The sequence below is a fragment of the Pteropus medius genome, unplaced genomic scaffold, assembly GCF_902729225.1.
Source record: "Pteropus medius unplaced genomic scaffold, Ma_sr-lr_union100, whole genome shotgun sequence".
In the NCBI taxonomy this organism is placed as follows: Eukaryota; Metazoa; Chordata; class Mammalia; order Chiroptera; family Pteropodidae; genus Pteropus; species Pteropus medius.
The window spans coordinates 12,603,773-12,625,253 of NW_024349799.1; the positions used below are offsets into that span (position 1 = coordinate 12,603,773).

Below are 21,481 nucleotides of genomic sequence, written 5' to 3' on the forward strand. Positions count from 1 at the left end.
TTCCTCAATTATAAGTCAGTAGTAGCAACTGAGGAGAAAGCATTAATGACTCCTTTTAATTGGTGGTAAGGGAATCCACATACTAGAAGGCATTCCTTTGAGTGTATAATACTATTTCTGCCTTTTTGGAAATAAAGTTGCTGACCAAACCTTGAAATTAGAAGAAATTCTCTTTATTGAATAACAATTTTACTGTATTACAGGCTATGTTGGGGATCCCCAAGATCACCCTCAAGTTCAGTGATTCTCTGAAAGGACTCGACCCAGGAAAGGCGTTCCACCACAGTTGCAGTTTGTTACAGCAAAAGGATACAGATTAAAATCAGCAAAGGAAAAGGGTGTATAAAACAGTCCCTGAGAAACCAGACACAAAGTTCAGTTGTCCTCTCCCAGTGGAATTGCATACATAGTGCTTAATTCTCCCAGCAACAATTTATGACATCACAGGCAAGTGTTGTCAACCAAGGAAGCTCATCTGAGCCTTTGAGTCGGGGTTTTTGTTGGAGGTCAGTCAGGGAAGCCCAAGGGACTGACCTTAGCTACTCAGTCTCCAGCCATCCACCTTTCTCCCCACCAGAGGTTGAATTAATACAGCTGGACCAAGGCCCAGGTGAACAAAAACAGATGTGCACCTTCAATCACATTGTTAGCATAAACTGTGTGTTGTGGCCAAAGCACCAGGTACTAAGAGACTCTTAGGAAACAAAATATTGCAAAAGTGCAAATGTTATTTCCCAGGAGCTGGTCAGGGGCCAATCCTAAAGACTTGGAAATATGTAGGGTTTGGGTAACCCACATCTGCTGAATTAAGCCTTTATTGCACATAGGCCTTCTGTGGGCAAAGAATGTTTTCATATAAGATAATTGGTGAACGCGGGTTTATATAATAAATGCCAAATATATTTCAGTTCTCTTCATGAATACTTAACAAATTCATTTTATCCATTTTCTGTCTTATAATTCAAACATGAATTGTTTATGTGAGGTATTAGTTTTGTGTAATTGGGTTTGTCATTCTTTAAAAACCCTGCGTGTTTCAGTAAGCTAGAAGTTCTCAGTTGCTTCTTATTGACCATAATCTAATCGAGTCTGGGGAATCCTTGATTCATTATTATTTCAAATACTTGCACAACAGAGGAAAAGCTAGAATAGTTATGCTTTAAAACCAAGAGTGAATAGGTGATATAGTAGCTGTTGGTAGCTGATTTCAGCCCATTTCATAAACAGAATGTTTATATGAAATGACTCTCCCCAAAATTGTTCATGAATGTTTAAATAAAAGACTTTGCCATAAAATATTTGTGGAACCCTCTGGTGTACCATTTACTTAAAAGTTTCACTTTCTTATTTAATTTTTTACCTTCAGGTTAAAAATTGATACTCGTTGCTTTCACAGTAATTAGCTGGATACAGATGGGAAAATCATTCAAACTAAACCTCAGCGTTCTTGTTTTCTGTTGTATAATTTTTAGCTATATGTAGAATGATGCACAGGGGGGAAAAAAGTGTTTTCCAGTGGTGATGCCATTTGGAAAACAATGAATCCTTTTAACATAAAAAGGAATTAAACCTATAGCTGCCATAGGATTATAAAGACTTTTTAGGAAGGCATGATTTAGCTTAGAGTACAAGATACTAAAAATTTGTGTTTTTAAAAGGAAACGTAAGAAATGCTTTAGTTATATATGAACTCTGCCTTTGCTGATTCTATCCCAGACAGGAAGTTTTCTGGGTCCTGTGCTTTTTAATACAAATATGTTTATTGTAGCCAAAGCAAAAAATAATTTTTTCTTTTATTTCTCTCTGTAAAATAAGACAACTTAATACCTAAAGCACAAAAACATTGACAATTTTAATAGAATCTCAAGTTACTATTTGATTTCAACTTTATGTATTATCCATCTGTCAGCAGCTTCCTCTGTAGTATCTCAGAAATATGGCATAGGTATTACAAGTGTTTTTAGATGATGGGTTTTTTTGGAGGATTGTCGTGTCTTTGCAGATTTCGGAATGGGTGATATTTTGAGTTTTAAATATATGATCATAGACTTGTGCTTTGAAGAAACTTTTTGAGGTCTATTTGAAGCTCTCGTTTTAGGTAAATTCTAAATATATTGCTATGCATCTAATGCATGTTTTAATAATTAGTTGATAAATAATTCAGTTCATAGAGTCAAAAATTTATGTCATATTTCAGTTGTAAAGGGAAATAAATAATCTTCCATTATACATACAGTACCACATTCTCACACTTTTTTCTAAGACCAGAAAATTGGGATATTATATTGCATGTGTAACTTTTAGTAGGTAAACATTCTCCCCCACCCCACTCCAGGTAAACATTTTAAACCAGATGTCTTTTAAACTAATTGAATATTTAATTTTAGAAATGCCTAGATCTGTGAACATTTTGATGTAATCAAGTGTACAATAAACATATCAGCATGTAGTATCATGCAGTTAATCATATGTCTTTCTCTGAAACTGTAATAAAATAATCATATTAGTGCCCTCCAAAAATTTAGCTAGGGTTTTGAAAGACCAAGCCTCTTTACATAATTCTTTAAGTAACTTTTAAAAAGACAAAAGTCTAGATTTAACTGTTTGCAAATCTACCTACAAGGTGCAACAGATTTAGCAGGTATGGTAGGAGCAATAAACTACCACAACCTCTATCATCTAGCTTTTGTGTCTTCATATTTTTTAAATCAAGTATGTCAACCTAGAAAATAAGTTCTTTAATAGAAATTAAAGATTATGTATTTTTCCGAGCTGAACTTTTAGCTTGTTAAAAGATTGTATTATTCATTTTATACTTTGAGTTTCTTCTATTTGGACATCTGTATGAAAACAATTTGGCACTTAATTACTTTGAGCCTACTGAAATTTAATCCAAAAGAAATCAGCTCTAATTGTTTGATTGGAAAACATTATCATACTTCAGTCTGGCAGGCTACCTAGAACATTACAGAATGGCTAGCCACATTGGAAGAGAAGCAGTTGAAATCAGAAGAGGACTCGATGTACTCTGAGAAAGGGGAGAGGTGAGATCCAAAGACAAAATGTTGAGATGAAAGCAAAGAGCAGATTCAGCAGGACTATTGGTGTCGTTAGAATATGGAGATTGTGTTCCAAGAAAGGAAATTTGTAGTTAGAACAAGTTGTATCACTTCAAGATATAAAGCAGAGCCATGATTTGAGGTCGATGAAGGAACATGATAATGAAAGTCCATAGAATTCAGATGGTTCACCTTTTTCCCGTTTGCCCCGAGATAACTCACAGATTATAGTCCTAAGCTTACCCCCAAAATTTGCCATGGACTATCTCGCTTTTATTATTTTTGCATCGCTCTAGTATATTGATAGTCTTTGGAAACAAATGACATCATTCTGTTTATAGCATTCTGTTTTTAGTAGTTTGATTGCTGAAAATGTCAAACCCCAGAAAACATAGCATTCCTACGTGAGCTGCACTTTTTTTCTAAACCAGAAAATTAAGAAACTGAGGGGTAGAGAATTTTTACCCTGGCTGCACATTAAAAACACCTAGAAAGCATTTTTTAAAATGCAGATGCCCTGATCCTACATCCCAGAGATTCTCATTTAATTGGTTTGAGTTGTGTCCTAGTATTTTTTAAAGTTCCTGCCAGTTATCTTAATGTCCTCACTAGGCTCCAGTTAGGATCCACTAGGCTAAAGCACTGGAGTGATTTAAAGCATGAATGTTGAAGTTATCAGTTACTACCTGAGGGACTTTCAGTATGCAAGTATGAACCAGCTATTGTGTCATCTAGGTAAAATCAGATATGCTAGAAAAGACAAAGGTAAAAGACTATGCAATTTGGTTCTAGAGTGTGTATTTTTAAAGGAGAGGTCTTTGAGCAGTAGCGGATAGGACCAACCATAACCTGGAGAAAGGGTAGGCGAGAAGGAAGTAGCTTACTCCTCTACTTAAAAGCTCTTTAGATGAAGACCATGTTCCCCATAATCATGTTGATGCTCTTCATGTAAATCCATCATAAATGCTTTTTGACAACTAAATTAACTGTGATCTACAAATCTTTAAAAACCTCAAGATCTAATTCATCTTCTGTTTAAGCCTTAAGAAAGTCAAAATATGTTATATTTTAGGCAGAAAGTCCCACCTTTATTTTATTCTGGCACATCAATAATGGAAAGGGCAGGATTCAAAATGAGGTATGGAAAGTTTGACTCAGAGCCTTGTACTAATCACCCGAAATCTGTTTTGTTCATTCTTTGAATGGTGAGTTTTTGAATTTACAGTAGAGTTAGAATCATGCATTGAAACTGAAGCATATGCAACATGGTTTTTAACATGACTAAAAAAGAAATAATTAGTTTATTTTCAATTTTATTCATTTAGCTTATTTTCCAGAGTGAACACGAGATAGGAATCAAGAATGTGCTATTCCTCGGGTAATTTCAGCTCCCATAGGCTTCCCATCATCAGAGCGTTTCACCAAGCTGAGTGCGGTGCTGGTGTTGAAAGAGGTACTTTAATATAGCATGATCTTTTAACACAAGCCTGCTGTATCATACGGGGTTCAATCAAAGAAAACAGCACTCTGTTCCAATACCACAGAACACAGTCCTGGTGAATTTAATGAGAGTTTGCTATATTGGTCTCCAACATAGTATCTTTCCAGGTGATCTTTTTGGTGATACTTAATGTTCATGTTATACCCTAACTTTAGAACTTTACCCTCAGGAAAGATGTTCTAGCAGGTAATGTAAAGCATAACAGCCTTTGCTGTTATCCTTGGATAAGGAGTTCATGTGTCAATGGAGATGATTGACAATTTTCAAATAATTATAATACCAGGTAATCAGTTTTAAAATAGAGCTACTAATCAAATTTTCTTAAGTAGAAAAAACTGCTCTGCCTTTATTCTCTCCCTTCTGCTCACTCCCCCATCCCCCCAAAAAAAGTTTGGAAAACTTAACTGGAACTTAGAATTTTCATAGAATAAGACATTTTCATTAACCCTTCCTATATCAATCCATAGTTACCTATTAGTAGAATATAAATATATTTTCAATATTTCCAATCTTATTCTTCCATAAAATTTTAGACAGTATCTGATTTCTTTTGGTGCATCCATGTAACCCTTTTTGCATAGATGTTTTCAGTAAATAGCAATGTGGAACAATGCTAATAGTTGGCATATCTGAGTGTATAATAAAGCATTTATTCCATAAATGTTAGAAAGTGGGTACTCTGAACAAATGGCTAAAGCACTCTATGTCAGATTTTATCTTTTTTCCAACTATTGAGATATAATTGACATTATAGATCTAATATGTTGACAGAGGAGGCAGATCTCTTTAAATGGACCACCATTTTATCTCTTCTTAACTGACATAAAAGCACTCAGAAACAGACTTCTGATATACCTCTCCTAGATTCTTCTAGATTTTTTTGTCCTGTGTATATTTTGAATGCTCACTATTCCTTTTGATAATTTTGTCTTTCAAAATTTTCAACCAAAAATGAATTTCACTTGTGATGGGTAGCTCTGGGTAGGTAAGGAAGAATCTATAGTTTGGCATATTGAGAGGCTTGTCCTCCCTTGAGAATGCAGTTTGTGGTTGTTTATGGTAGCATAACTACTCCGTTTTAATGACATCATTCTTGCAGCTTTACAGTAGATCAGACTGCAGTAAATTGCCCTCAAATACTGTTGGGTGGAAGGACATTTGAAACCAGATTGTCTAGACATGGAAGTAAGTTTTTCACCATTCAGAAAAGATAGGTGGTTGGGTCTAATTTGAGGGCTCATTGTCTCTTGAAGGAAGTGTTAAAGGTTTGTTGTGTCGGCAGAAAGAAGTATGATGCAGTTTATATGACTGATAATGTGCATCCTTTATCCTCTGAATCAAGCGGTGATTGAAGAATTTTCCCCTAGTCTTCGTGAATTAGGTAAAATGTTTTTCTAAACTAGGTAGAGGCTCTTCTTTCAAATGTTCTTTTTTATGTTCAGAAAAAAAGCAGTGAATATTTCAGTCATTTCGTTTGGCTTCTATTCCTTGGGTTTGTGTATATGTACATTTGCTTAGGAGAGTTATGATGGTGGAAGATAAGTAGTTACCAGGCTCTACCATCTACATTTGACAGACACAGAACTTGCTTTTGCCTTCTCCAGGGCACTTTGGGGAGAAGAGAGCTGACGTTTAAAATAAGAACATTTTCTCTAGAATGCTCTTTCTGTTTTATTGCATATGTGTTTATAGCCTTAGTACCAAAGACTCAGCCAACAGAACCTTCTGGGCTATGCCAGAGTATGTAGAATGACAGCTTTCCGGGTTTTTTTTCTGGTGGTAGAAATTCATGTTTTTTAGTCAATTTTAAATTGCAAATTAAAGGTAGCTTTAATTTTCAACATTCTATATAGCAAATTGTTTACCTTAAAAAGAAAAAGAATTTGCCTTTATCAGGGAAAGAGATTGTTGTATTCAAACATTTTAACAACGTGACCTTTTATCCCATTGATTTTTATAGAGAAACACGGGCATGCTACAGAAAAGGTCAGTGATTCTAATTGAAGCACACACACGGATCTTTTTTCTAGTCGTGAAGGCGTCCATGCTTTTTGTTGCAAAGAAGATGATGAGATTTAAGGCTGACCATTTGTTACAAGAGAAAGCAATTCTCTCTGTGATACATTGCTGTTTTTCTTTCACGTGGAAAGCATTGTTTGAAATCGACAATATCCATAAACCGAATTTTCATTATCCATGCTATTTAATGCCCTCATTTTTATTTCAGAGGCAGTTCCATATTAGAGGTCTCGGTTGAAATTTCCCTCCTCTGTGGACCAGATTTTGGAAGGAAAAGATATGAGGAAAGAGATAATATTAAAGCTGGCATATTTATAGTTGTGAGATCTTCTTCTTTCAAACAGGAATGGCAGGATTTCAGAATTAGTGTGCATTATTTGGGATTAAGCATGTTTTAACTGCCATTCTTGGACTTTTCCTTTCATAAAACAGAATCCATGGCTCAAGGAGCCAGACTTGAGGATCCGCATACTACAATTATTAAACCAAAAATTTATTGTATCCTTTTGGAAAAATCACTTAACTCTCATATTTGTTCCAAAATGTATCATACAAAGCTGGAAGGCTTTTTAAAAAATGATTGTAGAACCCTTGACCCATATGCCACCTACTTGATAATTTTTTAATTTTATTTTATTAGTTTCAAGTATACAGTACATTGGTTAGACATTTATATAGTTTATAAAATGATCCCCCTAATTGCTCTTTCTCTCCTCTGGCTCTCCACCTAGCCAAAATTTCAAAATTTCTTTTTCATAATCTGACTTAGTGTTGGTTCTGTCCAATATGAAATGGAAAAAAGAATGAATTACTTTTTCTTGTCTGAAGTTAGTAAAAATGTTAAGGGATTAAAATTATGTTTTCAAAGCTTTCTGTCCATATTCATTTACAGAATGAATTCAATACAATAGATTCTCCATTTTCTTCTCCCAATCTAGCTAAACCAGTTAAATACTTTTATTTTGCTATCTGAAAGGATTTAACACATTAATAGTTCTTCATATATCAGTCTTCATTGCATTTGTGTCTTCATTGCATTTGTTAATAGAACATTAAATGTGTTCTTAGACTTTAGTTTAGCAAGCAGGCCAGCTGGCTATAGTGCTGCACCCTAGATGGCGAGAGTTGTTGAACCTGATAGATAGTTTTTTTATACAAGACCATATCACAGATTTTCACATATATACACAACTTGAGCTATCCAGAGTGATTAGCTCTATTACTGAAGTGCTTATTTAGTTGTGTTTTCTTATATTTGCACGACACTTTATCATCAATAGTAAGCACTCATTCCTAATAGTTTATAGATTCCCCCAGTTTCTATTACTCTAGAAGCTATGTAATGAATCACTTTATTCTTTCCCTTTTGCCTGAAAGGTGGGAACAATCTAAGTCATAGACTAGTTGGCAGGCCTGAACTTGGGAATGTGGAAAATCGACCTTCATCCCATATTCTTAGAGGACTGTTATAGGAAACTGACAAGCAAGTGTCTCCCTTTCTTCTCCCTACAAAGCCTCGGTACCATGCACTTGGTAGAGTGCCTAAATAATTGCATTCTAAAATCAGTGTCCTTCTCCATTCCTGCTGACTGCGATACTCTCATCGTCTCTTAGTTTTCTGCTGCTTAACAGCAGCAGTCTTGAATTTAGTGACTTACTATCACATGAAACAGGAACAAGATCCTCGTCCTCTGTTTATTTCAAAATCCTTATGATTGTTTCAGGGCCTACCGAGCCAGCATATTCTGCTAGCTTGAGGAAAGAGAAAGAAACTATGTTGTAGTGGCAAAGAACATGGAGTCTAAATTCGAATCCCATCTTTCCCTCTTAGCCTACCTGTGTGATCTCGGGCAAGTTACTTAACCTCTTTGTGCCTCAATTTCTTGGTGAATAATAATCGTATCTATCTCATAGAGTTATCTTGAGAATTAAACTGGAATGGAAAAATAGACAGAGATAGAACTTAGTGACCCAGAAAGACAATAGGAACTTCTGTGAACTTTCTAGTGAAAACAAAGTGTGTCAAGCCCACTACCAACAGATGGCATTAGCAAGTACTCACAAAGAAATGGACTTTCATAATGGCCTATCAGTAACAAACCTAGCCTGTTTATAGAGATTTTTTAAATAAGATGTAAACTATTAATGAGGAACGGGTTGTTAACCTCACTACCTCATATTCCCTTAACCTGGTCCCTTCTTCCCAGAAAATATTTCATGTACATCTCACCTAGCACCTCCAAGCCTTTCTCCAGACTGCATCCACATTATCTTTCTTACTGCTTTTTTCATTACCTTTACCAATCCTTTCTTATTAATGAGAAAGATATGACATATTTCCTCCTTCAGCCTGCCATTGTAAGAACCACTCCCCGTTATGCTCTACAGTGGTAGTCACATCCCCTAGTAGTAGTCCCTTCCTGGCCACATAAAGATTACCTAGGCCTTAGTGTATTAACAAAGCCCGAAGTTGTTTTAAAGTTCCTAGCTCACAGTTGGATTTTTTCCCCCCTGCTTTGTAGAGAGCCACTGTACATAGCTGGAACAACTTATTCACAGCAGCTCTCTGAAACACCTGTGTTCCAGGTGAAGCCAAAATCTAAAGCTTGAATTCAGTCTTTTCACCTCTTAAAAATAAATATCTCTAAAATGTCCCAGCTGGTGGGAATGAAATGCTATCAGGCCTCCCAATTATTAGAAGGTGGTACTGAATAACAACAAAGCCACACCTAATTTGAGCTGCTGAAAAGCCTTAAAAGTCCATTATCATTCTCCTGAATTGCTTAACCTTCTGGTTAACCTTCTGATTACTAGCCTCCAGACATATTTAATTCAGGTGTGAGAGTTTAGGAACGCTCATAGGACTATTTATTTGATCTTTTGTTAAAGTCCACTGTTCAGGCTTTATTTTTTTAAAGTTGGTAGACACCAGCAGGCATGTGTTATGTGGAGACCCAGAGGTTTCAGAAGCCACTAAATATATTAGACCTGCCTTAATTGGAGGATTTGGGGAAGCGCTGGGGCTTTTAGCCACTTCATAGACCAGCTGAGTCTCCTGCTACCAACTCAATTTATTTGAGAGCAGGGAACATAATAGACCTATAGCACACTAGCACAAATCTGTATTGTAGCCAGAGTACAACTTACATATGTATTGCTTATATCAGTTCTCTGCACATATATGAGTATTATTAAGTGTTAATTTAGAGCACTGAATTGTATAATTGGTGATGGGTTTAATAATTATGTGTTTAATTGATAATCTTTTCCTCTTACTGGTACCTCACTTAGAGGTAGCAAGAGAGCCAGATGGTAGAAAATAGGATTAGGTCAAAGTGGCATTTTTCCAAAGGAAATATGCGTGAGCCAAACAAAGTTTTGTTTTATGTATGTGTTTTTGTTGTTTTAGAAATATAGAATACTAATCAGTTATGGGATACCAATCTGATAGCTAATTTTTGCCACCTTGGGCTCAAGACTCCAGGTTACTAGAAGCTCCTTACCAAAATCAGGGATCCCCTTTGTGGAGGTTTTCAGAGACCTCACAGATATTAGGGCTTTTAATTGCTCCCTTGAGTTTTCAGTCTATCCAAAACCAATCTATGTCTCTCTCAAAAATAATATATGCCCTGTAGAAAACTTATCTTGGTCTAAGAAAATATTTTTGTCCTCATATGAAGGAGTATGACTATCATGGACATACTGTTGTGTGGTGCAAAAACAAACAAACAAACAAAAAACCTCATGAGACCTCAATAAGTGAATAAATTTTTCCTCTTCAGCAATGATATCCTTTTAAGATTGCCTAATCTTTCCTTTTAAGATCAGTAACTTAAAAGAGCTTTTTAAATTGGTCACCTGTTTTGTGTTTCTTTTATACTTCTATTCTTTTGGCTTTTTCTTGCGGGGGGAATGGAAATGCTAGGAAGAAATAAGAACACAGTCATTTTGGTAAGTCATGGACTCTGATATTGGGCAGCCCTGAGTTCAAATCCTGATAACCACTCCCCACCCCCTGCCACGTACTAGCTTTTTGATCTTGAAAAAGTTATTTGATGTTCTTCCCTGAGCTTCAGTTTCCTCAATGATAAATGGATATAATATTTTTTCTCAAAGGACTATTGCAAGGAATAAATGAATTAACGTATGTAAGACATTTGGCACAATGCCTGGCATATTGATATTTAATAAATTCAGTACCCTTTCTTCCTCCCATGATGATGATAATGATGATAGCAGCTACTGTGTAATCCCTATTTGCCATGTGCCTGGCATTTATATGTAATTCCCATATAACATCTAACTTGCCTAATGTTATCAAGTTAGTAAGTGGAAGAGTAAGATTCTAACCTGGTCTTTGATTCCAAAACCTACACTACATTGCCTCCTACTGTGTAAATCCTTTTTAACTCCTCACTTTAAAAATCAGCTTCCTGGCCTTCTCTCTTCTGAAGTAGAATTATTTCATTTCCCTCTTTGCTGAGGTTTAGTTCATCTTTTGAAAGACAGAGCACAAGTTAGGAACAAAGGCTGAGATCTAGTGCCAACTCTGCTGAATACTAGCTGTGACCTTTGTCTAGTTCATTCACCACTCTAAATCTCTGCTTATTTGTATAATGAGAATCATAATCGGACTTATTTCTTAGAGTAATTAGGAATAGATGAGGCTAAAAAAGTTTAAAGTTGGATGCCTAACATATAGAAAACTCACAATACCAGCTGTTTTTCTGTCAAGTTTCTATGGCCATGTTTGTTAAAATCATTTTGCTTCTTTGTTTTTTGTATTTGATTTTTACATATCAGTCTCGATCTTTTTATAATCTTTTGAATGTTGCCTTGCATGCATCCATCTTTTTCCTCTGTGTTGTCAGTGAGTTAGCATGCTCTCTACACCCATTTGGTGCCCAGTCAGTATTTATTGGTGCTAATGATGATGGTTAAACAAAAATGCTGTTGGCACCAGTCCTGCAGCCACTGAGACTGCTTGAGTAATCATGAATATCCTAAAAACAGAAAAGGACTCAATCATCTTACACATAATTGAAGGTCAGAATTTGGTGTCAGCATTTGTTTCTGCAATGATTGTGTAGCTTTTTCTGCAGAATTACCTTTGACAGTTGGAGTAGTTAGGCTTTCTGGCATGAGGCTGATTATCATGCATTCTTAAATTACTTCCCAAAATAGGTACAGCATCGTAGAGGTAGATTAAACAAATATTGGTTGTAGTACAGATTTGTTTTAATTGGAGCAGGAGGTCAGGGGAGGCTCACCATTGAGTTGTGTGTTGCCAGGCTCTAGATTAGTTTCCTAGTTTTCTTGCCCATAATCCTTTTTGCATCAAAGAAAATTGTACAGAACTTCTTAATTCTAAACATCTGTCTTTTTTCTCTGCCTTTCTGGTATATCTAATACATTCCCACCTCATTTCTTTGATCCCCAGAAAATTCCTTATTTTTGTTTTTTCCTGTTTTAAACTCTGTCCCCCATGAACACATTTTCTTCTTAAGCAACCTTTGTGGGAGTCTAGCAGGATGTCCTGCATATTATATTTGGACACTGTACACTTAACAACTCTGGTATGCATTAGTGTACAGAATGAATATTGGTGTGCCTTATTCTAAAGAATGTCATGTCATCAAGGTTGAATTTCTAACTCATTAATGGTGACATGCTTCCATAATTTCAGTATCCAGATTTTCAAAATAAAAGAAGGAAAGAAATGGAAAAAATTTTTTTAATAAAGAAAATCTTATGCAAAGAAAAGATTATAACCAAAACCAAAATTAATATTCCATCTGTGGCAGATTTCATTTAGTAGAAAGTAGAGATTGTTATTTATTTATTGCCATAAGTAATGATTCCCAAACTTATATTTTCAACTTAGATCTCCCACCGAAGGCCTGTCCTATATTTCCAGCAATCTCTAGTTCAGACTCTTTAATGGTGAGGGCTACTAGCCTACCACTCTATCCCACTACACACAAATAGTTACCCAGGGGTTCCTATTATATACACACATATTCTAATTGTTTAAGTTTTCCTCATGCATTAAAAAAAATAGTGGGGAATATATGATTCATAGGTACAAGAAAATGTCAATTTTAGCTTTGTAATTTGACTAAAGAAGGGTGAAAGGAATAAGACTTTAAAAAAGTTAATGCTCAGGAGGTAGAAAGAGAGTATGAGGTAGGAAAACTTGCCTTTATGATTTTTTTAACCTTTGTATTATTTTTCAGCTGTTGGCAAAAGGAATATTATTTGGCCTGTCAACCTGACATTTCTTCACCCTCAGTCTAGTTACAACTTGGGAATAGTCCCAAGTTGTTATGAGTGTTAAATGAGGTGACTATGTTAAAAGTGGTACAAAGTAGACTCAAAATGCTTTTCAGCAAACTAGGATAATTCTTCAGCAAACTGTGAAATTATTTGTTATTTGAGGTTATGTATGGTCTAGGAGTGATGGAATGAAGACCTACCATTTAGGTACTAGAAGAAATGAAGAAGAGTACTTGCGTGGATTTGGGCAATTACTTCAGATGTCTTCGGATTCAGTTCCTTCCAAAAGAAAAGACTAAAACTCAGAATAATTAGTTCTTTAGAATAACCTGCCACCTATGTTGTGAGGTTTCATTGAGATAATTCACATAAAGCATTTAGAAAGTGCCTGACTCATAGTGAGAACTTAATAAATGTTAATTGCTTTTATTATTATTTCTCATGTGTTTTTTAAAAAATGTTAAGGTGAACCATTTTTGGAAACCAAATATGTTTGTGTTTTTACAGATATAGCTAAATTGCCAATTAGAATGTGCATGTAATTTAGAAATTCAGTAGGAGCTGAAGAAATCTTGATTTTTTTTTTTTTTACATGTTTAAAGGTTTAAATCTCTGTAGTCACTGGAATTTAGCAATTCTAATAATTTAGAGATTTATCTCTTTGAAAAATATCTCCTGATTGTACTTCTTTCTTGCTTTTATTTTTATTGGCTATCTGATGGCAAATCTGGCATATTCCGTTCCAAAGTAATGTCTAAGGGGCTTTGTGAGATTAACAATCATAACGTTGTAATCTTTGAGCATCTGTATTGTAATTGCCTGTTTAATTGTTCATCTCCCTTGTTAGGCTATAAACTCAGTGAGGGCAGTGACGGTCTTGTATACCACTGCATTTCCAGTGCCTAGAACAGTGTCTTTCACATGCTATACTGTTGAGAATATTTGTTGAAGAATGAAGAGAGTGACTTTCCATTTGAAAACACATGGCAAAGGAGAGATTCTAAAAGCTGCATCAACTAATGAAGTATTAAATTTCTGATTTTTCCTTGAAACCTAGTTTTTGCAACGTGAAAGTAATGTCAAGTCTCATGAATTTCATTTTTCTCGTTTAATAGTAAACAAAGTGAGGCAAATTTTATGAAAAAGGTCAGGCCTCAGAATCTTTACCACCTAGGTTAGAATCCAAGCTCTGTGTCAGCAGTTTAACTTCTCCCAGCCTCGGAGAGTTAATAAATTAGGTATTATGAGGATTAAATGAGGTGACATAGAAAGTGGCACATAGTATCTTCAACAAAAAGTTAGCTTCCTTTCTCCTTTTCTTCTCCTCATAGCACATAATTAAAAGTAATTCAGCTTTTTTTATTTCAATCTGTATACTGTGGTGATATTTGTTAAGAAATGGGAATACTAGGCAAGCTTCTGTGGGAAGCAGCTTGGTGAGGTAGAGAGCACTGGACTAGGAGTCAGGAAACCTAAGGTAGTCCTGGTTTTTTACAGACTGGAAATATGACCTTGGGTAATAACTTCTCTACCCTGAGTTTGTGTTTCTATTAAGTGATTTTCTCCAGGGATTAATAATATTTGAGAATGCAAAAGGACTATTTTCAACACTGTAGTAAAGAAGCTTCTGTAACGTCAATATTACCACCAACATCTCCCCCAAAATTAACTCTTTAAAACAACATGGTAACACTTGTTTCTCTTAGGCACCTGAGGCATCAGAGCTGCCATGCCCCACCCCTTATACATTTCTAATTGTTAATTTGCATCATTCATTTTTCTGAAGCAAATCAGTACTTTTTGAAATCCATATTTCATGGAGCTACTTAACTAATTGCTGCAATCAACAGTAATTTATTTTATAGCAGAGTTGTTTAAAGCACTCTGAGGTTGGCATACCATGCACAGTGTGTTTTTTATGATCATGTTTTTAATGACAAGTTTTAATAGGGGAAAATGGTTAATCTGTTAATAGTCTCCTGAAAGCTCTAACTTTGGTTCTATATTTTATCTTTACCCAGTGGTAACTTAAAAGGCCATAGCAAAGTCATTGACCCAGTGGGTGCACCAGCTGTTGGAGAGGCTGTCCCATTTAGAAGGACTGGGAGAGAGAAAGAGCACCCAGTTTTTCCTCTTGTTTAGAGACCCTCATTAGATTACTCAGAAACAATAATCAGATAGCTACTGTTCAAGTTAATGGCACCTCTGAGTCCCTGTCAAGAGAGCTTTATTTAATGTGCAACAGACCTGGAGTGATGCAGGTGCCTTTTCAGGCCCTCATTTAATTTAAGCTGCTTTAGTTGGCATGGCAACTGGTTGAGACATCTGGGAGATATTATGCTGGGGATTGAGACTTTAGAGAATTTATACTAGAGCAAACTGGAAACCTTATCATAAAGTGGTATGTGTTGCTTCTCAATTTCTACACCTATATTGTTAAATCTTCAAATTCAGGAATTGTATTTTTTGGAGAAGTTAATTTGTAAAAGGTCAGCCTGGTTGGTTGTTGGCTTGTTTTCTGTAAAGAAAAACTGCTTTACTTGAGTGAAAAATGTATTTCCCCTGAAGAATTTACTTTGCTAAACTAAAGTGTAACAAAAAATCTCTGTGGATTTTTCTTTGTAAAAATCATACATTTAAAATGGTTAAGTCTTTTATGTTTAAAAGATACTAAAGGAAGGGAAAGCATCTCTGCAAAAAAGGTAAACAAAATGGTAAAAGTGGACCAGGGCTTTTTGTGGTTTTGCCCTGAACTTTCAGGTTAAATTAAGAGTTTATTAACTGACCTCCATTCTTTTTTAACCCAGCCTGTTATCTTAAGAAGCAGAGATATAAAAGTAGCACTCTTAAACTCTTCTTTTTTAAATATTATAACAAGAAATTGAATGAAAAATTTTGCAAGTTCACAGATCCTGAGGACAATGATGTGGTGATCTAGTCATTTGTGGGACTACCTGCTGGTTTATATTTTGAGAAATAAATTATTTCAAGAGAAAAATTAAGCACATATGTATGTGATCTTAGTGTAGAAGAATTGACGTTACCATTTGAACTGTTCGCTAGCCATTTCAAACACCTTGCTTTTTGAATTTTTGAAATCTGGTAATACTTTGCTCTGTATTAGGTTGAAACATCTGAAATTATTTTTGTTGGTCAAATATAGTCCGGTATTATCAACTCAAATCTAATAGGTTTAGGCTCAACAACACCCTGATCTAGAAATACATGTTTTGTAATGCTAAATGAAATGTAAGAATATTTTTCTGAAATGAATAATTATCTGTAAAATATCTGGTTAGAACAGGACCATTTCCAGCCAATGTTTTCCTTTTCCCCTTTCTTTGAAAGTGTAGTCACTGTTAGAAGAAAGCATATGACATTTATTTCTTACTTATTCTCTGTTTTTGGCTTTTGTAACAGTTTGTACCTTTTGTAAATCAAAACAAGATTTGTCAAGTACCCTCAGTATGAATTCAACTTGATAACTTGAAAAATTAGGTGTTTTCTCTCTGCTGCTTACATGCATACCAACTGTCGCTACTAACAGGAATTCTGGCGTCACAACTTGGCTGCCAGCTTTGTAGATTTGGGAGACAGAATAGAATATAACCTGCTTTATACATACACGTCCAGGAAAGAACTTTTCAATCCTGGCAGGAACAAAAAATTGTCAATAAACTCAGCAGATATGGCTGACATCCTATATAGAAAAGTACTTCATACTCTGTTTAGGAATTTTTTTTCCTGAGTAAAACTTCTCGTTAACAACACTTAATATAGTGATGGCAGTTGCAGAGTTTTTCTGTTTTTCTTTTGTTTGTTTTTTTTCCTGTTAATGTTTCTTTGTTTTTGTCCCTTGAGATTTCTGGAATGAACTTAAAAATATTGATACTTCTGATTAAGGTTTAATAGTACAAATAGAAGTTTTTCCTGTCTCTCTATCCTTTAAGATTTCCTAGTGGGAAATTTTCTTTCATTATGTACACAAGGATTAATAACCTTAATATGTAAAGCACTCTTAAAAATTATCACCCCAATAGAAAATTGAGCAAAGGACAAGAACAGCCTTTCTCTGTCTCTCTCTTCTTTTTTTCTCTCATACACATATACGTGGCCAATAAACATGTAAACAATTTTCAACATGAAAACAGTTAATAGAACACAAATCTTCACTGCCAGTCTTTCCTGCAGTGCCCCTAAAATGCGATTTAAGAGTTAAAAACTAAAAGAGGCAGAAATGTATGCTGTAGTGAGAACACAGAAACGGGTTGGTTCATGCTATAGAACATCAGAATAGCTCAAGAATGGAACACATTAAGCATCTCAAAGTAGGGAGACAGGTTATAAGCCTGTGTAAGAAGTAATAAGATGTTCAGATCTCCTGTCCTGCAGAAGATTAAAGCTTTATTCCTTGGAGACAGCATGAGCTAACTGTGGTGACTTTGGTCCCTTCCCCTACTCATATAGAACCCTGGCAGCCTGACCTATGCCTTCTAAGACAGCAGTTTGGAAGGTGGTTTTCTGGAGAAATGGATTAGCCCAAGAGAGAGGATCAGCATAATTGAGGAACCCTCATGAAACAACTATAAAGCTCTAAGTCCTTCCACAGAGCTACATTACAAACAGTAATAACCTAAATGTTCAGTGATAGGGGATTGCTTAAGTCTTGACATATTATATAAAATGACACAAACACTTAAAATAATGTAAAAGAATCATATACCATGGAAAGATGTTCAGAAGATATTTTAAATAAAAATATATAATATGATTATATAATATGGTCTATTTTGACACCATAATTCTCCTTCAAGGAATATATCAGGATATTATCAGATTCACATAAAGCCATATAAATATATAATGTTTATCTCAGGATTATTTTAAATAGTTTTTAAAAATTGAAATAACTTGGATATTCAACAATGACAGATTGATCAAACGAATTGTAATATATCCATACATTGGAACATTATATAGTCATAAAAATTTTGCTTTACTAGAATATTTAATAATGGTATAATGCTTATATTTTATTAAGAAAACAGGCAGCAAAGCTGTGTGTATATAATCCCTATTTTAAGTATACATATATGTATGTACACAACATTTTCATGAAGTTGTTATAGGTTAGTTCAAAAAGGAAGGATTCCGGGTAGTTTTTATATTCTGTGACTTCTTTGCATTTCCCTAGTTTTCTACAATGAAGGGTGTTTTTTAAACTATTTTGGAAATTTTCAAAAATACATAATAGTATAATAACTACCACAGCCCGATACCCAGCTTCAACAATTATTAATCATTTTGCCAATCTCTTTTCCTTGATCCCTTTTTATTGAGAAGGGAGGGAAAGGTAGACTGGAGTATTTTATTTGTTTATTTTTATTTTTTATTTTGGGTGAGGCAACCCTTGGTTGACCTCACAGATTGCAAGGACCTTGTCAGCTTACAATCCCTTATTTTTTTTATTTTTTACTCCTACAGCACCTGGTCTTCCTAGGTGGTCTCCCATCCAAATACTAACCAAGCCCGACCTTGCTTAGCTTCTGAGATCAGACGGGATTGGGCTTCTTCAGGGTAGCATGGCCGTAGACTGTACTGGAGTATTTTAAAGTAGATTCCAAGTATCACATTATTTTACCTATAACTTAAATATGCATTTTTATCTGATAAGGACCTTAAAAACATAACCATCATGTTATCACACCTAATAAAATTAGATAGTTCTTTGCTATCAAAGTTCTTTTTTAATCAATTTGTTTGAATCTGGCTTTAAATGAAGTTCATAGCTTGCATTTAGTTATTATGTCTCTTCAGACTCTCTTATTCCAAACATTCATTCCTACCTTTTCTTCCCTTCACACGTTTTCTTTTTTCATTGATTTGTTAGATTTTTCCAAGAATGATCAACATCATGTGTTTGGCTGATTGCTTTTTCATGGTGTCTTTTGGTTTTTTACTTCTCATATTTCTAGTAAACTGGTCATTGGAGCTAGAGGATTGATTATATTTGTTGTAAAACAGAATGCTGTGTTATGCTAACAGCAGCCTCATACATCCTGTGTCTACTAACGTCTTTTGATTGCATCATTTTCCCTTGTGCTTGATTTAATCTTGTGTTGTTTTATCGTGGCCCCTAAGCTTATCAGATCCACTGCTTGTGTTGTTAGTAAAAGTCCATGTCAAGCGATTGACCAGGAAATGAAATTATAAGTGATTAAGATTATGAAAGTAAAACATCAGTGATGGGTATTGCTCATCAGTCAAACATGTCCCATTCCACCATAGCTACTATGATCTTGAGGAACAGGAACAAAGTGACGGAAGCTGTTAAAGGATCTGCTTCATTGAAGGCGATGAGGTTAACAAAATTCAAGAAGGGCCTATATCAGACATGGAAAACTTCTAATGAGCTGGATTAAAAACCAAACACAGAAGCACATCCCTCTAAGCACCATGACGATCACAACCAAAGCAAAAAGTTTGTGATGTTGAATTTATTGCTAACTCTGAGTGGTTTAAATGATTAAAGAATCATTATTCATTACATAATGTGAAAGTAATTCATGAATCTGCAAGTGCTGATGTGAAGGCAGCTGAAGAATTTTTGGAAACTCTGGATAAGCTGATCATGGAGGAAAATTACTTGCCAAAACAGAGTAGTAGAGAGGAGGAGTGTTCATGGTACATTATTCACTTACAAGCAAATCTATGATGGAAAAAAGCAACCAAGCAAACCACCATAGACATATTTCTGAAAAGAGTGACACTTCCTCAAGAAGAGCCTCAAGCGGGTCCTTCAAGAGGTATTTTAGAAGAAGGTATTGTTATAGGCGATGACAACTCTATTGTGTCATTGCCACTGGGACAAGATACAGAGGTAGAAGACAGTGATATTTATGATCCTGACCCTGTGTAGGCCTAAGCTGCTGTGTGTGTGTGTCTTAGTTGTTGACAAAAAGTTTTTTAAAAATAAAAAGATTGTCAAATAAGGATATAAAGAAGAAATTTTTTGTACAGCTGTGCAGTATGTTTGTGTTTTAAACTAAGTTATTGCAAAAAAGTTGAAAAGTTTTTAAAATTTTTAAGTTTATAAAGTAAAAAAACAGCTAAGGTTAATTACTGAAGAAAGAAAAATGTTTTTATAAATGCAGTGTAGCTTTAGTGTACAGTGATGTCCTAGGCCTTCACATTGACTCACCACTCAGTCATTGATTCATGCAGAGCAACTCCCAGTCCTGCAGGCTCCAGCCATAGTAAGTGCCCTATGTAGGTGTACCATTTTTAATCTTTTATACCATATTTTTACTATGCCTTTTCTATGTGTAGATACACAAATGCTTACCATTGTGTTACATTTGCCCACAGTATTCAGTACAGTAATATGCAGTGCAGGTCTGTAACCTAGGAACAATAGGCTACACCATCTAAGTTTGTGTAAGTGCACTCTGATGTTCGCACAATGACAGAATCGCCTGATGATGCGTTTTTCAGAAAGTATCCCCATCGTTAAGCAACGTATGACTATTTAAATCGTAAAACTCACTCAGACTTAATGAGTTCTTAAGTGTGGGTGGGGTAAGACATGAATCTCTCCTCGATATGGCAAAAGACATTACCATTGCAAGAGTTCTGAATTTCATATCTTCATTTCTCCCCAGGCCCCAGCCTTTGATTGTCTGCCATGTGTTGATTGAGCAAAACTCTGAGAATATAACAGAGTACAAAGCATAAGAAGCTTAAAATTTAGTAAGGGTATAAATCTGTAAATAGTTAAGTAATAAAAGAATTGTTAATACTATAGAGACTTGGATTTGAACAAACCATTTTACATATTTTAGGAGTACCATACTTTATAAAGTAACAAAACTACAATTAATAGGTAGGTTGTCATTGGTGCAATGGTGGCCTAGAGTGAGACCACCAACCCTCTCATTTGTATTCAAAGGACACTTCCAGGATGTCTTAATAGACCCTGAGACTGTTTGGTCTTCATACTTTTCCTGGCCTGGCTGTCATTTAAAATGTCTACCCTTATTTGTCTCTTTTATAATGCTGAGTATGGAGAAGTCACTTGGTTGTTTACTACTGCTAACTTTTAAACAGTAAATTATTTAATTTTGGCAATGTTTTATCTTCTAAGGGCTGGATTCTCACCTCTATTATACTGGCTAGAAGCTTTCTTTTCGTAAGCTTTTTCCAGCCTTAAGAATGGAAGTTATTCTTTAGATCTGGTACCTACTTTGAGGGCATTGGGAGCTGAATTTCTGAACTTTCCTTAACTTTATACCTCAAGATATGTTGTCACAGAATTGATGCAGAGTGACCTACATAAAATTATCGTCTCTCCTCAACCACTCAGCTCAGATCATGTCAAAGTTTTTCTTTATCAAATTTTGCGAGGTAAGACTTTATTATGAAGAAAAAGGTAGTGTCACTGTATAAATGAAATGTTTTGCTTTGCTTTTCATTTGAACTTTAATCTGACCTTTCAATGCTTTCTTTGTCCCTAAAGACTTTTTTCTTTTGACCATTTTTATACTTGATGTTAAATAAGAGGTTTTTAAGAGTAGCCATACGGTTCTTATTTTCAGTGATGGAATACAAAGCCCTGTCTCATTCATTA

At 35.1% G+C, this 21,481-nt stretch overlaps 1 protein-coding gene and 1 pseudogene across 3 annotated transcripts in view; one reads left to right on the forward strand and one right to left on the reverse strand.

The window, feature by feature from the left end:
• The window catches only part of NLK (nemo like kinase), a 130,504-nt gene that overhangs the window by 83,637 nt on the left and 25,386 nt on the right, over positions 1–21,481 (forward strand). For all 3 annotated transcript variants that reach the window (XR_005658041.1, XR_005658042.1, XM_039886074.1), the window contains exon 4: positions 21,152–21,258. Coding sequence is in view for 1 of the 3 variants with exons in the window: in XM_039886074.1 (XP_039742008.1) it covers positions 21,152–21,258 (107 nt within the window). In the remaining 2 variants the exon portion in view is untranslated. The remainder of the gene's footprint in view (positions 1–21,151; positions 21,259–21,481) is intronic.
• LOC120621285 (uncharacterized) lies at positions 18,331–18,449 on the reverse strand (annotated as a pseudogene).